We start from the raw sequence: 20,117 nt of genomic DNA on the forward strand, positions 1-20,117 counted from the left end.
CTCCTACATGGGTCAGAGACAAGCTATCTATGTATGCTTTGTCAGGTTGGAGGACTTGTTGTGAGAAGACTGAAGCCCCTTTTCCACTGATCAAAAAAACAACAACTAAACTCCAATAACATCTGGCTTTTGTCTGCAATAGAAATGGATTCACTCCCGGGTCAAAAGATTTAAATCGGCTCTGGCTCCGATCTGCGGTGGTGGAAACTTGACACCCGGAAGAACGCGCTAATTTGACAAGACAGCGAGATGAGAGCGCTTCATCTGTCGGTGCGTTTGTGACGTCAAACGTGATGCATATTTCATGTACTGTTATGATGTGTATGGGTTGTGCGTTGGTTGTGTGTTGTTTGCAAACCAAATTGCCCCTCTGGGACAATAAAGACTACCCTTAACCCTTAAACACAGACACACCAGGGGACTAAACAGGAAGGCCTCTCTTGGAAAAGGAGAGTGTACCGGCTCGTTTTAGTGTTAAAGATGTATAACGGACAGATGACCACTGAACTTGTCTAAGTCCGACTTCTTAAGCCTCATTTGATTTTCATTTTAAATTCTGCCTTCCCTTTTTTTGGCCGGTAGATTTTGTCTTCCGTCACTTACACCGGAAAGATCTTTCACCAACACAGGGAAAACATCATAGAATACCACAGAAGCAGTGACACTTTTACTGCACATGCGGGCATCTTAGTATTTTTCAGGATGGACCTGAAAAGTGTGTTAATTCATTCTTGACCAACATTGGCTACTGTTTGACTGCTCACATTCTCTAGCGCCCTTGGGTAAAGAAGAACCTTGGGGAGTAATCTCCCTGACAGCCCTTGGCGTGAAAAAGCTTCGGAAGCCACTGGCGCAGTTGAAAACACTTCGACTTGACCTGACCCTGCTTTTTTTCCAACCTGTTTTAGGACACACAGATGCTGCTGCTGCTGCTGCTGCTGCTGCCCACTCGCCTCCTCCTCCTCCTCCTCCTCCTCTTCCTCAGCTTCAGTCCCGCCCACCGCCACCTGGCTCTGCTGCGCACCGCCGACTGGAGGCAGAGCGCCGCTACTCCTCTTCCCCACACCAGCGGAGAAGCAGAAACCTGGGAGCCCCTGAAAACCGCGGGTGTGAGCGAGAATTGTTTTCTCACCTTTTTCAAAACCGACTTCCACACGATCCGAAAGCGACTCGACGTCTGGAGGATTCTGGAGGAAAGAGCGAAGACGCGTAAAGAGCAAACCAGAGGGGGCTTTTGCGCACCACTGCATCCTCTCCTCTCTCCATCTCTTTCTCCTCTCTCCTCCTCCTCCTCCTCCTCCTCCTCAGCCTCTGCGCTTTTTGACGAGACTCCGGGCTTCTCCCTCTTCCCACTCACCACGAGCCTCGTCGTGAGCTGCCCCTTCTTCTTTTGTCGGAGTTTGAAACCACATTTTCTCGAGCCGCTGGAAGTACGCCGCCTCAGCCCCGGGACTCCGCAGCTTTCGTCCACACGACACAAGCGGATCATCGCGGGGACCGTGCGCGCAATCTGGGGGACTGGAAATTATTTAGCCCTCTCACATCAACGTACCGCATGGTGGGAATTTCTGCCTCCTTTCAGTGTAAGTGCCCTCTCGCTTTACGGGTTGTGTTTCCCCAGTTGCGCCGCGGTTGTTGTGTTTTTGTTCTCACGCGTAGAAATCGGTGCCACATTGGAGCAAATAGCTGTTGATCCATGGACAGAATATAACGTTTTGTGATTTGGTGCCATATATGGTGATTTATCGAGCTGTAGAGTTAAAGTCCGAAACCGCTTTGAATCAAAGCCAATCATCACGTTTGCCTGTTTCTTTTAAATATTAACGGAAGTGCAACATTTCATTTTCTATTGTCTACTGAGATGACAAGTTGCGGGACTGAACGATGTGTCTGTGCGTGACTGTGTGTTGTGGTCACAGACACATTCTATTCTAATGGGAAATTAACAGTGAGCTCATTTGTCATGGAACGACATTTAATGTGTAGATTGACTAAATATCCCAAACTTTACAGATTTAACTCCCAATTTCCCTTAAAACTCTAAAGAAAAATTTTAATTCTCAACTTAACCATTTCACCAATTCTTGTATCTGGGGATATTTTCGAAGAATCGAGTCATTTTTTGTGATTTAAAAAAACAAAACTATTCCCTTAACACAAATGACTGGTTGAGTCTGTTGAGATAGAGACATCCAGTCACAGCTGTCCCCATAAAGAGCACACATCAGTTCATGAGCTTGAATCCAGGATGAAGGGTTGTTCTCAGGCAACAGGCAACTCACTGGTCAAGTTTGTTCTCTTAAAAGGGAAGTACAGCCTTTACAGCAGCTGGGAAAAAAGGAAAATGGCAAAGGGTGCAAGTGAATAACGAGAATAAACCAAAATCTGAAGATAGATTCTCACTAAAGTTCCGAATAGAAACAAATATTCTGTCATTCATCATCATTTTTCAAGACATTGTGGTTGAAGATGTTGGCAGGTTGGTGGAAATATTTTTGAATGAAGCGACTTTGTTATTCTGTCTGTGTTTGTGGAAAGCCTCCTCTATCCTCCTCTCCTCTATCCTCCTCTCCTCTATCCTCCTCTCCTCTCCTCCTTGCGTGCTCGGGCATCCTGGAAAGCATTTATAGAGAGAGACTTTGCATTTGAAAACATCCTCCAGGGACTCTGTTACAACTGTCAAACGCATCTTCTCAAATCCATATGAAGTTTCCAGCTCCACCCGCTGTGACTTTGTCATCCTCACACAACCTAAAGCACAAAAAAAAGAGGCAGAAATCGGATTCTTTTTTTTTTTTTAATGGAATGGCGTAGGATTGAAATTAAAGGGTTTGGGCTATATTTTACTCCAGTGGGAATGTTTTCACCCGACTGGGAAAAGAGCAGACATGCGGGTTAGAGGGAGGGAGGCTGCTGGGACACAATGCTGTCGATGCCCTACAGTTCTCACGGCTCTGACTATAGAGGAGGAGGAAAATATCTCCTGGAAACACGCAGGGGCTTTGGACATTTTTGACGCATGCCAAATAGTCCCATGCAAAGCCTTGCAGGCACCCAAGAGGGCGATTGTTAACTCCTCTCAAAAGCTTGAGCCGCTGCTGATGTAGACTTTGCTGTGTTAAATGTGGATGGAGGGGGATTGTTTACGAGCGTTTTGCATTGATACGTCAACAAGAAAACTGTTTTTTACGATGAGAAAAAATCTGCATCTAAGAAGAGTTTTTACTGGGCTGTCATCATGGATACATGGTGATATAAAAGTAAATTCAATATTATCAAGCTTATTATTCTCAGTATTTATTGTTAGTATTTATTTTTTATTTACTGCTGTGGTCACACTATTCAAATTGTTTACCCCGGGCATCATTTACTGTGTCATCTGTTGTTTCTTTTCCCCATTCTTTAACCACTGGGACTTCCATTAAAGTAGTGACTTGACTGAAAAGACCATTACCTGGAGTGTGTGTGTTTACAGAGATAAAGAGAGAGAGGGAGACAGAGAGAGAGAGAAGGAGTAAATGAAAGGTAAACAAAGCTGGTGATGAGGGGAGAGTAAATGATAAGTGCTGTTTGCAGGTTATCAGTTTGTGTGTGTGTGTGTGTGTGTGTGTGTGTGTGTGTGTGTGTGTGTGTGTGTGTGTGTGTGTGTGTGTGTGTGTGTGTGTGTGTGTGTGTGTGTGTGTGTGTGTGTGTGTGTGTGTGTGTGTGTGTGTGTGTGTTGCTGCGTCCACGTGTACGCTGTATAAACAGGCTCGTATTAACATTAGCCACTAACTGTGGTCCGGGCTCTGCAGAATCAGCCGTCACTTCCAGGGGCCATCTGCCTGCAGCCACCAGCCTGCCTCACACCTGTTCCCCCTCCCCGCTCTCTCACCCCCGCTTCCCGGGCTATAGGGTTAAATGCATCAGACCGCCGCTTGCACACACACACACGGACGTGGCCTCGCAAACATGATGGCAGTCATTTGATTCTCACCTACAGACAAACACTACATATTGCTAGTTGGCAGGTTGGAAAAGTGCACGCAGTTCGAGCACACAATGTGGTTTTCATATATACCATCACTTTGCTTTCATTATCTGCTTTTTTTCCCCTTCCATGCTTTTTGATGTTAACCACAGCTAGTAGCTTGCTAGTGGTTTATAGTGCATCTAAACACAGCATTCATTTATTTTAGAGGGGAAACTGCTGATTTCCCCTTTAGCACAGTCACACTGAGCCGCTGTGATGTAATTACGGAGCACTTCTTTTAAGTGTGACACACGGCCGTTTGGATGCAGTCCAGATTTGCTATATGGCGCACAAGTGATGATGACTCAACAGAGTTAATATGCCGGCTACACTGTGAAGGCCCCTTGTGTATTTCTGCATCAGCTGGAAGGTTTTACTTTCTCTTAGCATATGAACTATTCTCCCAGCAGAAGCCTGTTTATGTTAATGGCTCAGTATTGGCTCATGCACCTGCAAATGTCCTGTGTTGTTCCAATGGGCTCATTTGGCTTCTTGAACACGTTGAGCAGTAGATGCATCTTTTTTGGCATGTTTGTCCTGCCTTGTTGTGCTTCTGCAGAAACTAGCTACTTCATTAATGGACTGGCTGTAGGGCTGTTATAGATTATTCAATTAATCACAAACTGTTTTCATAATTGATTACAAGGTTTCAGTCTTTTTTTAATGACAAAAATAACAAATATTTTACTGTACGATGAACAGTTAGGTTCAGTATTTCTAAACTACACGATTGATCAAACAGATGATTTGAGAATGAAAAACCTTTATCAAGGCCCAACATTCCCCCTCATGAGATTGCATTTAAAATCATATTTATCAGTCCCCGTCAAATTTTTTTCATCGGGATTTACGAATTTTTATCTGACAAATCAATGATGATCGCAATGTTAAAGAAAGTAAAAAAAAACTAAAATAAAAAAAAACTCCTGGATCTGCCCCCTGATCCGAATCATCACCAATGGCTTCTTCCCTGATACCCAATCATTCCACCAAGTTTCGCTGTAATCCGAACTGTAGTTTTGTGTAATACTGCTAATACACAAACACAAACAGATAAAAACACAACATCCTTGGTAGAGATAACTAATAAATTGCAGCCCAAATGGCGACGCGATTGGAAAAGCCATGAATTCCTTCGAGTTGACAGTTTGGCTTTTCATTTTTTTCTGCAAATCCTGGAGTTGATTGCTGCTCGGAGGGTTTGTTGCTGACTCCTTTTGTGAAGCTCAACGTATTAATCATTCAAACACATCGGCCGCGGTAACTGAACTGTGATATATGAAGATAAAGACGGTGGGGTGTTTTGAGATAGGTTTTGTTTGAAGACGTGCAGTCAGAGGGCAAGTGTAAAGCTGTAGAACTGGATACTAAAACCACTGTTCCATGCACTCCTTCAAGATGTATAGATCTGTTCTGATTATTCAGAGCCGTCTGTTACCAAGTCCCAGAGTGAATTATAGATGGAATCAGAGTGCGTGTGTGTGTGTGTGTGTGTGCGTGTGCATACACACACATTGCCCTTGTAGATCGATAGGCCCATTGATGGTTATCAGCGAGAGGGCAGTTCTCTTCACTGCTTATTGAATTTCATCACCCATGAAAGAGCAGCAGTGTTATAAAAGGACTTGCAGGTATGTGTGTGTTTGTGTGTGTGTGTGTTTCTGCGTATGTATTTGTGTGTCCGTGCGCGCTCTCCCATGCCCACAAAGGCAAGAGGTCTTTGCTTTATTGTAGCTGTGAGTTGGCCTTTGCGGGGGCTTATTTAATGTCAAAGTCAACAGCGAGCACTACAAACCGATTTTTATTGGCCTTGTTCGTGTTTTTTACTCCAGATAACATGAGACTTATAGGGCAACTGAAGAGGAGGCCAATAGGGCAGTGTCGGACAATTCATCACGTTTCATGGACGCAGTAAATTCTTTTTCGCGGGATTCCTCACTTCAAGCCGTTTAGCGAACGGGAAGTCACCATGATGGAAATGTGACCAAATCCAACTTCCTCATCCTCCTTCTTCTTCAGTGACGTAGCGACAGCTGTACAAGCGGCGTCCAAAAGACGGACAGCTGGGAAATACAGGTTGGTCGTTGTTGAGGTAAACGGCGAAACTGTGTGTGAAAGCGCTCAGTGTTTGCTGGGCTAAAACACACACTGATAGACCTGTGCAGGGCAACACAAACACACACTCTATGCCCTCATAGTCCTCTGTATATAGACTGGGATTGAGTTGCTAATTAACTCCACTTTCTCTAACTGTATCACGCACAGGCAGACTGCCACACACACACAAACACACACACACACACACACACACACACACACACACACACACACACACACACACACACACACACACACACACACACACAAAGAATCTCTCTCTTAGGCCTCTTCTCATGATGTCTGTCCCCTCGCTCTCTCGTTCTCCCACTGTTTATTTTCCTGCCTCCATCTGGAGTCGGCTGATATTGTAATCGCCCTAATGCACATTGCCTTCCCCTCGCACATGTACACACACACACACACACACACACACACACACACACACACACACACACACACAATGTGCCATCCTGACAAGCCCCTTTTCTTATTCCAAAAGATAAGCCACTGGATGTGATTCTCTGACTGCAGCCTGTGTGTGTGTGTGTGTGTGTGTGTGTGTGTGTGTGTGTGTGTGTGTGTGTGTGTGTGTGTGTGTGTGTGTGTGTGTGTGTGTGTGTGTGTGTGTGTGAGAGAGTGCACACGCAGGTGTCTATACAGTATGTCTTAAAGAATACAAAAGGACACACACACAAAAGTGTATTTCTCCCTCCACTCCGCCAAAGGTAACGATATTGAATAGGAGATTCTGAGTGATGCGGACCGGTGATAATGTGGCTGAGTGAAGATGTTCCCCGTTATCGCTCACCTCCTCGATATTCACCTGTCAGCTAATTTACATTTAAAGACTAGATGGTGTGTGTGTCTGTTTGTGTGTGTGTGTGTGTGTGTTTACTTGTATTTTGTAAAGGTTGGTGTGAAAAGAAAAGTGTGCACATGTGTGTGGGCGTATGTGGAAGGAGATTACTGCACTGCCATTTCTAATAGCTTTTGTTTTGTGATTCAGCAGACGTTTGGGATGATGGAAGGTGGGAGCTCTCTCTCTCTCTCTCTCTCTCTCTCTCTCTCTCTCTCTCTCACTCTCACATACACACGTTTAAGACACAGGCAGGTTTGATTGATGGGGAGTAAGAGCTGTGAAACTGTGTGATTAGGAGCCTTTTTTCTCCTGAGTTCACAAGAGGACAATTGTTGAGGAATGGACCGGCTTGCTTTGCTGCCAGTCCATAAAACCTTGCCATAAAAGTCGCTTTTGACCTTGACTCTGTGTGTGTGTGGGTGTGTGAGTGTGTGTGTGTGTGAGTGAGAGAGAAAGAGAGAGAGCTCTTAAAACAAACAAACAGGCAGGCAGAAAATCAGACAAATTGACAACGAGAGACACAAAAAGAGGAGACGAGAAAGTGGCAGATTGAGTGAGGGTGGGCAGATACGTCACCTCGGCCCTGTCACGCTTTAGCACATTTAATAACCCGAACCGAGGTTGCTTCTCGCATAAAATCCTACATTGTTAACGCTGACCTGCATGAGCATGTGAAAATAATTCTCTTTCTGCCCCCCCCCCCCCCTTTTTTTTTCTTTTAAAGACATAATTTACGATCACCATGCCGACTTATCAGCTTGGATACCCCCCCCGATATATGATTTACAGCTCCGTTCTCTCTCATTAATTTTGATCTATGGATTTGGACGGTACACTTTTTGAAAAGGGCAGCGGCTGGAGTGGAGCCTCGGCACAGCCTGGTAAAAAGAAGTGTAATTAAGATCAGCAGACAGGGAGGGAGAGAAAGAGAGAAGTGCCGATCGATGGACGCAGACAGTGGACCCTCTGTTTTTTCCCTGCGAGTATTGACGTGTTCAGTCAATTACAGAGAGAGAGAAGGAGAGAAGCAGGAGAGTGTGCGTGTGCGTGTGCGTGTGTGTGTTTTCAAATATGTGTGTGCTCACATGCCTGCGTGTGTGAGTAAGTGCGAACAGCCAATGCACATCTGCGTCTAAGATGTGTTCCTCTAATATTCATAATAAAGTGCGGTTGACAACTGCAGAGCAGACACGGCCACTGTTGTTTTAGGACTTCCAGTCGCCCCCGAGCCTTTTATCCGACATCACAACTCAATCATTGTTTCCTCCATTTGCTGGTTAATATCACACCACTGCAGCCAAATAATGAGGCTCCCCTCTTTTGTGCTTGAATTTGACTTGCATGATGGGTATTGTAGGAGGAGAGGGGCTTCCAGCTGTTGTCAGTTGATGTCACAGACAAACAGGGAGATAGGACAATGGAGCGACGGCCGCTTCCTCCGTCCAATTGTGTTGTTGTCAAACCGACAGCAGGTGCCTTGAATGATAAACGCCCGAGAGTCAATTATTTCGCGGAAGGGCCATTTTGGAAATTGGAATGGAAGTGGAAGGAGCTGGTCCATTTTCCCCAATTGGGGCCAAGTAAAAGCCTCATTTTGTTTAACTTCTAGTGTACGCTGACAACCCCCCCCCCCCCAATCCACTTCCCCCAATCCCCATCCAACCTTCAATAGCCTGACTTGTCGCTAGCCACCCCGCTAAGTGTTTGTACGCTCAGAGTCGATATAGCCTGTAACAAAATTACAGTCCATTTTATTTCAACACAAATGATATTTGATGGCATTTCCTCCTCCAAAAAAGACGATTACGTTCAGAATAATCACACTCACACTGGGGTTTATTTTTTCTTGAAGGGGATAATAATAAAAAGTCTGAAAATGGTGGTTGAGTAAAGAAAGCTGCTGCAGTTGGACGAGAGGATTAGATGTGAGGCTGTAGCCGGGTATTGATGAACAGATAGAGATCTCAAGAACCGCCTCTCCTCGGTCCTCTGGTGTGTGTGTGGGTGTGTGTGTGTGTGTGTGTGTGTGTGTGTGTGTGTGTGTGTGTGTGTGTGGGGGGGGGGGGGGTGTGTTTTATTACAGATAGAAAACATCTGTCTATCTGTCCGTCCGTCAGTCCTTCTATGCAAGCACCTCTCCTCAGATGTGTGTGTTTGTTACATATAGAAAACATATCTATCCATCCATCTCTATCTGTGTATCTATCTATCTATCCATCTCTATCTGTATGTCTGTGGTGTTATCTGATACACACTCATGACCCCAGCTGCTCTTATGGATTTGCGATTGACAGTCCTTTCATCAAAGCATCTGTTCTTTCCCTCTGTTATAGTCTCACCATATGGACATGTCATCCTCAGCTGCGCGTTTTATAGTTCTGTAGATGATGTGTCTCCATGGTAACCAAACTCCTCTTTTAGAAATATGATATGAATTATATTTTTAGCCCCCACATGTGCATGATGTCTAAACACGCCGGTGTCCGTATTGCAATGTACCTTGACATTTATGGCGTTTCATATCGAGCAAGGCGGCGTGATGGTGAACCGGTGCCGACTTGCTATCGAGGCACACTTCTGAAGTTTTACGGCTCCTCCAGTGCACAGACATGTTTGTCCACTCTACACGATAGAGCCATTTGTGGAAGAATCCGATCTCTTTTCCAGGATTTAAACAGCTCCAGATTTGCGGCAAAACTCTTTAGTCCTGGTTACACAGAGTAGGCGCAGAGCAGAGGAGGGAGAAGGGCTCTCACGGAGCAATAAAAATCCAGGAGAGAGCGTAAATCCATCTCCCCTTGTAAGGTCCGAAATTTTTTTGCAGATGTTTCAAGATGTTTGGCCCGAGCGATGGTAATTTCTTGCCCATCTGTCTTCTCTCCTCCCCCTATGCCTCTTTATCAACATCTGGTTTTCGGTGCGGCGGGGAAACAAGTATCCTTTATAAGCCAAGGGTTCGCAGTTCCCCCTCTGCTTGTGCTATTAACTTATCCTCAACTACTGCTCTCTGTCTGTGCACACATATTCACATATGCTAACCATTAGAAAGTCATACCATTCAGAAAATGTAATAACTTTCAGTTAGAGGGGGAGATAAAGTATTTGGCTTCTTTTTTTTTTGTTCTCTCTTTATTTTTTCCATAACTGCAAAGAATTTGGGGTTCGGTTTTTTATGCCTCCCCAGTGAGAGGACAAATTACTGCCTAGATGTTAGTTGGAGGATGCTTTAGTGAGAGGAAAACCCCTACCCCTTAACTATTTGAGTAGGACCCTGGGGTCTGTGTCAGCACCTCCACGACCCAGTCGGGAGTCAAGAGAGTAAAGCTGCTACTCAGGGTCGGAGACGCATCCCATCAATTCACTTCTAGGAACAAGACAAGTTTAGTTGGGAAGAAATGCACACAAACAATTTGCTCCACACTTTAGCGGTGCAGCAACACTAAGATCTTAATTTGCTATTTCCTCTTTGGCAGTATTAAAGTGTCCATGTATAATTCACAGCTGCGCAGGGATCGTGCATTGTGGCGCAGCTGCGACTTTATGTTTGCGAATTTAACCACCTCACACACAGGACTGAACTTCACGTGGAACACACACACACACACACACACACACACACACACACACATCTACTGACAGACACGCAGGTGTGCACTCACCAAATCGCTCTCTCACATGCTCACAGACAGCATGAAGTTGAATATTCAAACAAAGATTTGCAGCTCAGCACCATATGGCAGAGTTTTCAATCTGAAATGAGGGAAGGTGCTTTGTCTTGTAAGGTGCTGTGTGGCAGTGGTGTGTATTTGATAGGGCACAGAGCAGCCACCGAGGATTATGTGTTGTGGGGCGTTACCGTAACAGAGAAGCACATACACACAAATAAGTTTATTTTGTGCACGGACACATCAGATGTACCACTCTTACTCCAACACCCTCGTCCTGTCATTTAGCCACTTAACAAAAGCACGCCGAGCTCAATGTTACAGCCGATTACGTTTCATTAAATCATTGTTTTTTTACTGTCACAAAACACAGTCTCGTAGAATTTTATTACATGTATATTAAAATGAATTAAAAGGTCCCAACAAGCACCATGCCATGCATACAGTCCCTGTATTTGGATAAATAAAAATAAAAAAATTTGTCTTTGGTTTTGCCACTTTGCCCGAGGCTACGACACACAATCACACAAAAACACGAGCCCACACATGACAGATGCCCCTTCCTGCCAAAGACACTAATGCATTAGTCGTGCACTGCCCCTGGGCTCCTGCCTGGTAGGACAATAACCACCACCGAGTCACCAGCTGATATCAGGGATGGAGGACGCACGGTCACGCTGGTGCAAGCACATGTGTGTGATTAGGCTGAGCCCGTGTTTGTTTGCCATTAGCATGTAGAAGGGATTTACACGTGTAGCTGAACGTAATCAGTCAGTTTTAATAATTCAGTTTGTTGCTGTGTGTTTTTCTTCTGATACATCAAAATGTTTGAATAGGCCATTATTTTAAGTAGTTTTGATTCAAGTGAATTAGCGTGTTGTATGTGTGTGTGTGTGTGTGTGTGTGTGTGTGTGTGTGTGTGTGTGTGTGTGTGTGTGTGTGTGCTCTGATGCCACCACTATGTTTGCAGATGATAGTGTGTTGAGTCGACCTTTGTTTGTTCACTCTGTGTGTGTGTGGGCTTTAATGTGCGTGCATGTGTGTTTGTGTTGGTGGGCGGGTGGTGTCTTCATGGGGAATTGATTGAAAAGGATTAGATTGTGATTACAAAAATGGGGGTGGGGGGAGACCAAAGTGGAGATAGGGGGAGAGAGAGGTGCAGCGAGGTGAGATGTGGAGACGAGAGAGGAGAGAGAGGAGGATATTTACCAAAACTAGATCTGCACTCAGTAGAATGCATTCCTCTGCCAAAACCAAACACCAGATCTGTATATTTATTTGGATCTGCACCAAACTGCACACACTCAAAGTTGGTTGGCCGAGGTAATGAGACATCCATCATGTGAGGAAATAAATTGCAGCCGTTTCCAAAGTCATTGGCTAAATAAAAACTAAATTAAACTGCTTTAATTAGATAGAACAGTCTGTATGTTAAAAAAACTAAATACAGACAATATTGTAATAATCAGGGCATTAGTTTTGTCATAGATAGTCAGCTTGTGATTTAACAAACATCTTGTGAACCCAACTCTTCTATCTGTTGAGAGCAGTGACTCTAGGCACCAGTACTTAGTGGGAACAATCCAAAATGAGATTCCTGTGTTTTAGACTGAAAGCCAGGTTATGAATCAGGCTGCGTGAGGTTGTGTGTGCATCTGTGGCTCTGATGTAAGCCTGTGTGTCGGTGCCAGTTGGAGAACAAGACCCTGGAAATAGAGTGGGACACGTTTGTGAGTGACTCGAAAACCGCTGGAGTTTTTTTGCCAGGAGCCACGGAGGGAGGGAGGGAGGGGGGAGAGAAGGAGGTAGTGACAGAGAGAACGAGAAAAAAGAAATGACCCAGTACAAGATGTTAAACAACAGTTATGAGTTTCCAAATTGCTGAGCTCGGATACAAGCTTCAGCTCTCAGACCTCTAATGTGTTTTTGAGATCCGCTGTCGCTCCCTCTCTCAGGCAGCGACACGGCGTCGACACTGGAAGCACTTCAGCATTTGGGGGGAAAATAACATATGAAATCAGTCAACCCATGTTTAACTTGTCCATGTCAAGGAGTTCACACAGCAAGTCTTAACCACAGCTACATGCGAGCCACTATATATAGCTGCTCTACTGTATAATAGAAAATTATAGTGCAACTGGGGATTAAGAGGTTGGGAATTTTTGTTTTTGCATTCATGGTATGTGGAAGAAAGCTTGTAAAGTATGACACACGCAGCTCGCAGAAAAACAACTTCTTGCTCTTCAAATGATTGCCGGGTGACGATGTCTTCCTGAAGATGGATGGAGAGGCGTGCATGTTTTTTTTTCATGTTTTGTTTTTCTTTTAATGAGAGAAAAGAAGACACAGCAGCCACCGCGTGTGGGCTGCGAGAGCGCGCTCACATCCTGAATTTAATGGGTCTCCTCATTTGAAATGTGCCAGCGTTTCATTCACACCCCGCAAATTGAGTCTGGATCTCGCAATATGAAAGTGACAGTGTAAGAAAATTTAATTCATGAATTCACACGTCTTAAAAAAGTTAATTTACAGGAAATCCTGGAATATGAGTTTTTACTTTATACACTTCCCTGAGAAGCGAATTGTGTAGGAGCGAGTGATAGAACAAATCTCCTTAGGTACAAAGGAAATGCCTTCACCCACATACACATATTCACACACTATGACAACCCTCCATCCCTGGAAAACCATCAATCCTGATACTGCTCAGTGGTTTTGATTGAGGACGGACCAGACCGTCCCTGTCTGTCTCTCTCTCTGGTGTCTGAGAGCAGCAGTAATGGTGCCAGAGGAACAGGCAAGGACACCGTGTTTTATTTTACCAGCCTGAGACGTGCTGAGTGTGGTTCAGGGACAGACAGGTGAAGAACATAGGGTACTGAGAAGAGAGACACCATATTTAGATTCACATTATTTTTGTGTTCGATCTCACTGGCATGTTCAAAGAGGCATCATCACTGCGGGTTCTGTGCAAAATACACATGTTTTTTAATTCAGCAGTCATTCCATTCTGCTTTCTCTCCTTTTTCCACCTTGCTTTTCTTTCCAGCAATTTTCCTTTCAGCTTACTTTTCTCTCTCTGTCACACCAGTAGCGTAAGAAGTGCGAATAAAATAAATAGCATCCTTGCACTCACCTGTCTTTGCATGTGCATATATGTGCATGTGTCCTTTGACAGTTGGGAGAGCATATCTGCTTCTCCTGTTGTCATGGAAACAGTGGGCACTGTGTGTGTGTGTGTGTGTGTATATATATATATATATATATCTAAGTGTGTTTCACTAGAGACCCCCCCAAGATAGAGCATTGAGTTCTGGTCAGGAGGACCACGGCCACATTCAGACCTCGTTCTACCTCTGACTTAATTCACCTCTACTTTTTATTGTTTGACTCCAGTAAATAGACCGCTGCTTGACTCACTGTTCGATGCCCCCGGCAGCGTCTGAGGAAGACAGATAGGACAGTCCGCTTCACCCGGGGCAGGAGGCAGGCCTGTGGGGTCAGGTCCAGGGCCACCGGTCCCACCTCCACCCTCCAATCCCCCTCTCCCTGCTCCACCAACTATCCTTCCACCGCCCTCCATCCCACAGTCGCTGCTGCGGCTTTAATTACTTGAAAACAAGGAAAAACATCCTGGACCCGGAGAGAGAGAGAGTGACTGAGTGGACGGCGTGCGTGTGTGCTGCTGTGCGTGCACGGCGTGTTTTGCAGAGGAACAAGACATTTATCTCGACGGCGCAATTCTGTCTTCCACACAAACACACACTAACACACACAAACACACACTGTCCCCTTCGCACACATCCTGACCCCAACCAGCCAACCATCCCCACCCTTCTCCTCTCGCTTTCTCTGCGGGTTCCCATCCTCTCCCCCCGCCCCCTCCCCCTCCCAGGTTCCTTCTGGTTCCATTTCTGGTTCCTGACCAGCGGGGCTATCTGTGGATGGCCAGTGGTTCCTCTCATTCTGCCGGCCCATTGTGTGGTGAGCTGGGCTGGGCCCTGGGCCCCGGGGGCCTGGGAGGGGAGCCAGGAATGGTCTGGTTCCTGTTGCTGTACTAGTTAAAGGAACTGTGGCACCGCTTCCACGACTGCTGTGAAAAACTGAGTTTAGGGCTATTTTGGTGGAAACAGCCACGTGAGTTGCTTCCCTGGCTTTGGGGGAGAGCGGTGACTTTGATGAGGAGAATTCTCTGGTTTAATTGGAAGCTCTGGGTGTTAAAATAACTTAGTAACACAATTTGTTCCACAGCTGTTACATGACAAATCTGTGTCTTACATGTAAGAAATGTTGTGCAACTTTAAATGTCTTTCTTTGGGATCAGGATTCTGAGGAGTGACTGAGACGCAGGTACATTTATATACAAATCGTGCAGTCACCGACATTTCTAATCATATAAAACGGATAATGCCACTGTTAGAATTATTTTTATTCAACTTCTTCCTTCATGCTTCTTAACAACATTTATAGCCTTTGAAATTACTCTTGTTGTTTATTGATTTTAGAATTGTATATGGCAGCAATACTGACCTAAGCAACCTAACACCCCCCCCAACCTTTAAGAACAACTTGAACTCGGCACACTCACCCCTCATTATCTGTGTCATTGACTCGACAATGGGATGAAAACACATCATTAAGTGTGTGTGCTGCACATGTCTGCACAGAGCGTCCTCTGGTTTGAAGGAACACACACACACACACACACACACACACACACACACACACACACTTTGTGACACACTCACAGCCACAACCACAGCTCCCTTCAGCAGCTCCAACTGTGACTTGAGTCCACTCTTGTGCCGTATAACCTCCTCCCTCTGGGACTCCCGGCTCACCGTGGTGGGGCTGCACGGAGCGCGACACTAGCTACTGCGCTCGGTTAATTATGACTGCCAGGCCCCGGCTGTCACAGTGATTCACCATGGAAAGAGAGAGAGAGTTGGGGGGGAGGAAGAAGAGGGTAAGGGGAGAGGAGTTGGCAGGTGTGCAGATGTATCGTTAGCGCCACCTAGTGAGGCAGAGAGAAGATCTTCCTGAGTTGACAAACTCTATGTCACCCTGTCTGTATTGGCACACATTTTTCTTTTCCCCCCTTTCCTTGTTCACATGTCTTCACAAATGTCCCGGGCTTCTATCGCGCGCCTCCATCTCTCAGCAGCCGAGCACTCCCCTTTTCTTGCTCGCTTGTTTTTTCAGTTTTTCTCCGTGTTGCCGGTGTCAGTCGCGCCGTTGCAACAAATCAAGTGCTCCATTCATCTGGTGTCATCTGTGCGCTACAGAGAAACTGGAAATGTGTGCTCTCTCCCCTCCTCTGCCTCTCCTCTGACAGCCACCTCTCCACTTCATCATCGGTGAGCAGATCAGATTGGAAGTGGGCCAAGTCACTCAGCGCCGGCTAAATGGAAGTTGGCCGTGAGTGAGGATTTATGGGACTGGTTGAGGCCGGTAGTGCCCTGTATTGGGATCAGATGGTTTATTTGCCATTGATCCTTGAGGCACAGTGTGTTTAAAATACAGTTCCCTCCACTCTATAAGGTTTATAAGATATATTGATAGTTCTCCGCCTGCAGTCGGTTAGAAATCAAGCATCTTCCTTCGGAGACATCAGATCATGTTTGAGTAATCTGCTGCTATTTGTGCCCTCAGGTGAGGGGGAAAAATGGTGTCTGCATAACCATTAACAACTCTTACGGCAGTTAAGCAACTGGTTTGGTAGCAAGCAGCCGAGATTGGAAGATTTCAGCAACCCATCCATCCACCAACACACACACACGGGCCCTCACACATGCATGCACCCACGGCAAAAAAGTAATTTGTTCTACCTCATTAGCATGTATTGTGGCGAGCGGGCGTAACACACTGAAAGGTGAAATGGGTCCGCCATGAATAGCACACCAGTCGGCAGAAGAGAGGGAAGAGGGGAAAAGAGGGAGGAGGAGGAGGAGGTGGAGGAGGAGGTGGAGGAGGAGGAGAGTGTCCAGATGGCTGGGGACCTGCCGCACACACAGGGAGTCTCTCGCTCGCCGCTTTTCTTTTTTTTCCTCCGCTGATTGCACCGTTTCGACTACACTTGCTTTCACTCGCTGTCTCTCCGCAGCTCCCTCTTCTTCTCGCTCATGCACACACAAAAGCCGAGCCCACATGTAACCTCCCTTCAGAGTTCTTGTTCACTTGCAGCCATTGTGCATGTGCACGCACACGCACGCACACACACACACACACACACACACACACACACACACACACACACACACACACACACACACACACACACACACACACACAGAGGCAGTGTGAGACCAGGAGGCAGAGAGCGGCTGAGTACAGCCTACAGGAGGGCTTGTTGTGGCCCATTGCCCTTCTACACGGGCTGGTATCTCTTTCAACCACCACCCCCTTCCTCTTCATCCATCCTTCCTCTTTCCATCCTTCCTCTCCTCTCATCTCCATCAAAACACCCTTAATAAAAGCCGACTGGAGTTGGTTGACTACACGGACCGTCCGGCTTACAGTCGGAGACATTCTGGACAGATTTCACAAAGCCTCCTTCTCCAGTTTGATGACTGGAGACTACGGCTGTTTGATATGCGGTATTGAGACTCTGTTTCTGGCGAGTTACATCAGATTGCACTAAAGCTGAGGCCATCTTTGGTCGATCCTTTGACAGCAAAAAGCGGAAAGAGGGAGAGAGAGAGTCGCGGAGAGGAAGAGTACTGACGTTTGCCCTGATGTTCCCTTTCCTTTTCTCTCAGCATTGTGTAGCGCTGCCAGAATATCGGTTCATTTATCTTTCCATTTGTGTGTGTGTGTGTGTATCAGTCTGTCAGTCTCTCCCTAACGCTCTCTTTCTCTTATCCCGTTTCTCTGATTCCACCAACCCGCACTTCGTTCTCCTCTACTCTTTTGCCTCTTTTCCTGCGTGTCTCTCTCAGACTACGTCTTTCCTGTGTGTCTGGTAGAGAATCAGTAATGGTCTCCACTGGGATGTAAACTGTGTGAGGTTCTGTGGGTTTTGTAGGCTGCACACACACACACACAACACACACACTCACACACACTCACACATGCACATGGAAGCACGCACATCAGTTTTAGTCAGCACATGAGCAGGGATTAGTGGGCAAAAGAGAAAGGAAAGGGAAAACAGTGTGTGTGTGTGTGTCATGTGAGTCCAAACACAACCCTATATTTACATGCTTTTGCATCTATATGCTCTTTTTGCATATTTCTCTTCCTCCATCCCCTCGCTTACATCCCTCTGTGCCATTAAACCTACACACATGGAGCGGCCAGAGGTGGTCTCATGGGACTTCAGTGTGTGTGTGTGTGTGTGTGTGTGTGTGTGTGAGAGAGAGAGAGAGAGAGAAAGAGAGGGAGCATTTTGTGTGTGTGTGTGTGTGTCTGTCTCACTCCATCACCCCCACTATTCAAGTCCACCTCATTGACTCATCATTGAGTGGGCCCTCCAAAGCTCTATTGAGTTTATCAAGTCTTCCACAAAAAGTCACTCCCATTCATTCTTGTTGAAGTGAGCTACACCCCCTCCCACCCCTTGCACACACACACACACACACACACACACACACACACACACACACACACACGCACGGATGCTCTGGCCCAGGCAAAATGGCATTGACGCTTCAATAAAACCCCCTTACCGTCCTCATCAGCATGTGTGACTATTCAGTTTGTTAAAGCGCTTGTAAGAAGAAGGGCTTTTATTCGCCTGTTTTGAATTTAAGCCCATATATTAACCCTTGTACGGAATGACTCTTTAATACTGTGAATAGGAGGCGAAGGGAGGGTGTTAGGGGACAGGAAAGGAGGCGAGTAGAGACAGATATATGATTGGGATTCGGCGAGCTTATACTGAAAGCCACAGCGTTTGTCGCTCGCTGACAAGTTGACTTGTTTAATACTTGCATAAAGTACGGCCCTGATGCTCATTCACAGACACGCTCGCACAATGAGAGCGTAATTTAACACAGCACGACTCATATCCCACACAAATGTAAATGTGGTGTTTGCAATGGGAGCGCTTTGAATGCATTTGTGCCTTTTTTAACAAACGTGCCCAAATGGCAGGGAGCGCCGTTACAACAAACACGTGAAATTGTAGGTTTTACAACACGCGGACCAAAATGCAAACAATCCCGACTATTTGGAGTTGTGCAAAGCTGTTGTTGCCGTCAGTCGGATTATGTGTTTTGGCAAGCCTCTCGCTAAAGTATTTGTTTGGTAGCCTACGTCTGTTGCTTGTTATTACATGTTTTTGTTGTGGACGAGATGGTGAAAGTGGGACCGCTGCCAGGCAATCTGGGACAGAGAGAACAAATGGCCTGAAGAGAGGCTTCGGCATCCCGCTACAGCGCACTTCCACACATATGACATGATTTCATTGGTGCTGTGAGCCAATGACTCCTTATTAGGTAAAAAAAAAAAAAAGCTTTCCACTGTACTGACTGATCACGTATCCCGACTGGTATATATGGCCTGGCCCCGGTTAGCATGGCGGGCCTTCCTGGCGCTTACAGGCTTCAAAATAATCAATAACAGGTCTCTGATTACAATAACTGGAAGGTGGGATATGAAATCAACTTCCCCACTGCTGTTTATTGAATAAACTGAATCCATTGTATCAGTGTCTGCTTATGAAAGGAAATATGAGCTTAAAGAGAGAGACGAATGTGAGTGCGAGTTTTTTTAGGGGCCACAAGTCTCAGGGGAGCTGGTGGAGCTATTGCTGTTGTTTATCAGCGCACACACACACACGCACACAAACACACTCATCCGTCTCTATCTCAATTCTCTGTCTTATTATATTTCTTCATCCCTTTCTCTCTCTCCTCCATTACTGGCGTTTTAAGCAGCTCACTTGGGAACATGAGGCTTGTTGGCTTGCAATAATGTTAAGATGCTTTGTCTCTCATCCTCACTATTGTGGGCACACACACACACACACTCTCGCACAAGCACAAACACACAACACACACACTCACACAGAAAGGGAGGTAAACGCAGTTAAAAGGAGGATCAGGGGAATTTCGGTGCCATTCTTTGTCTCCTACCCTCCTGAACCTGAGACACGGTGCATGGGATTGTGCGAAAGTGTGTGCGAATGTGTGTGGGTGTGCATGTGTGCAGATGCCTGCAAGCTGACAGGGAGTGAAAGCCCAGACATATGTTAATCAGATGTTGTGATGATGGCAGAGCAGAAGGAGAGAGCGAGAGTGAGAGAGGGAGAGAGACAGAGGGAGGGAGAGAGAGAGCACTGGAGAGACGGATGAGGGGTGAAAATAAATGCAGAGCTTTTAAAAGACAGAGTGTGAGGAAGGAGAAAAAGGAACCGTGCAGGAAGAGGAGAGAAGACGAAATGAGGAGGAGAACAGAGAAAATGACAGCCAAATGGTGCAGTGATTTATTTTCCAACTGCCCAAACCACTGCAGAGAATCGATCCAATCCATTAGTTTA

At 45.9% G+C, this 20,117-nt stretch overlaps 1 protein-coding gene across 3 annotated transcripts in view; it reads left to right on the forward strand.

Moving 5' to 3' along the window:
• Window positions 1–1,008: 1,008 nt before the first annotated feature.
• The window catches only part of runx1t1 (RUNX1 partner transcriptional co-repressor 1), a 56,858-nt gene continuing 37,749 nt past the window's right edge, over window positions 1,009–20,117 (forward strand). The window contains exon 1 of one of the 3 annotated variants that reach the window (XM_034599990.1): window positions 1,009–1,583. In XM_034599990.1, the coding sequence (XP_034455881.1) occupies window positions 1,556–1,583 (28 nt within the window). In that variant the 5' untranslated portion in view covers window positions 1,009–1,555. The remainder of the gene's footprint in view (window positions 1,584–20,117) is intronic. The other 2 variants (XM_034599992.1, XM_034599991.1) reach the window with 2 other exon arrangements.

The sequence above is a fragment of the Hippoglossus hippoglossus genome, chromosome 11 (genome assembly GCF_009819705.1).
Source record: "Hippoglossus hippoglossus isolate fHipHip1 chromosome 11, fHipHip1.pri, whole genome shotgun sequence".
Lineage (NCBI taxonomy): Eukaryota > Metazoa > Chordata > Actinopteri > Pleuronectiformes > Pleuronectidae > Hippoglossus > Hippoglossus hippoglossus.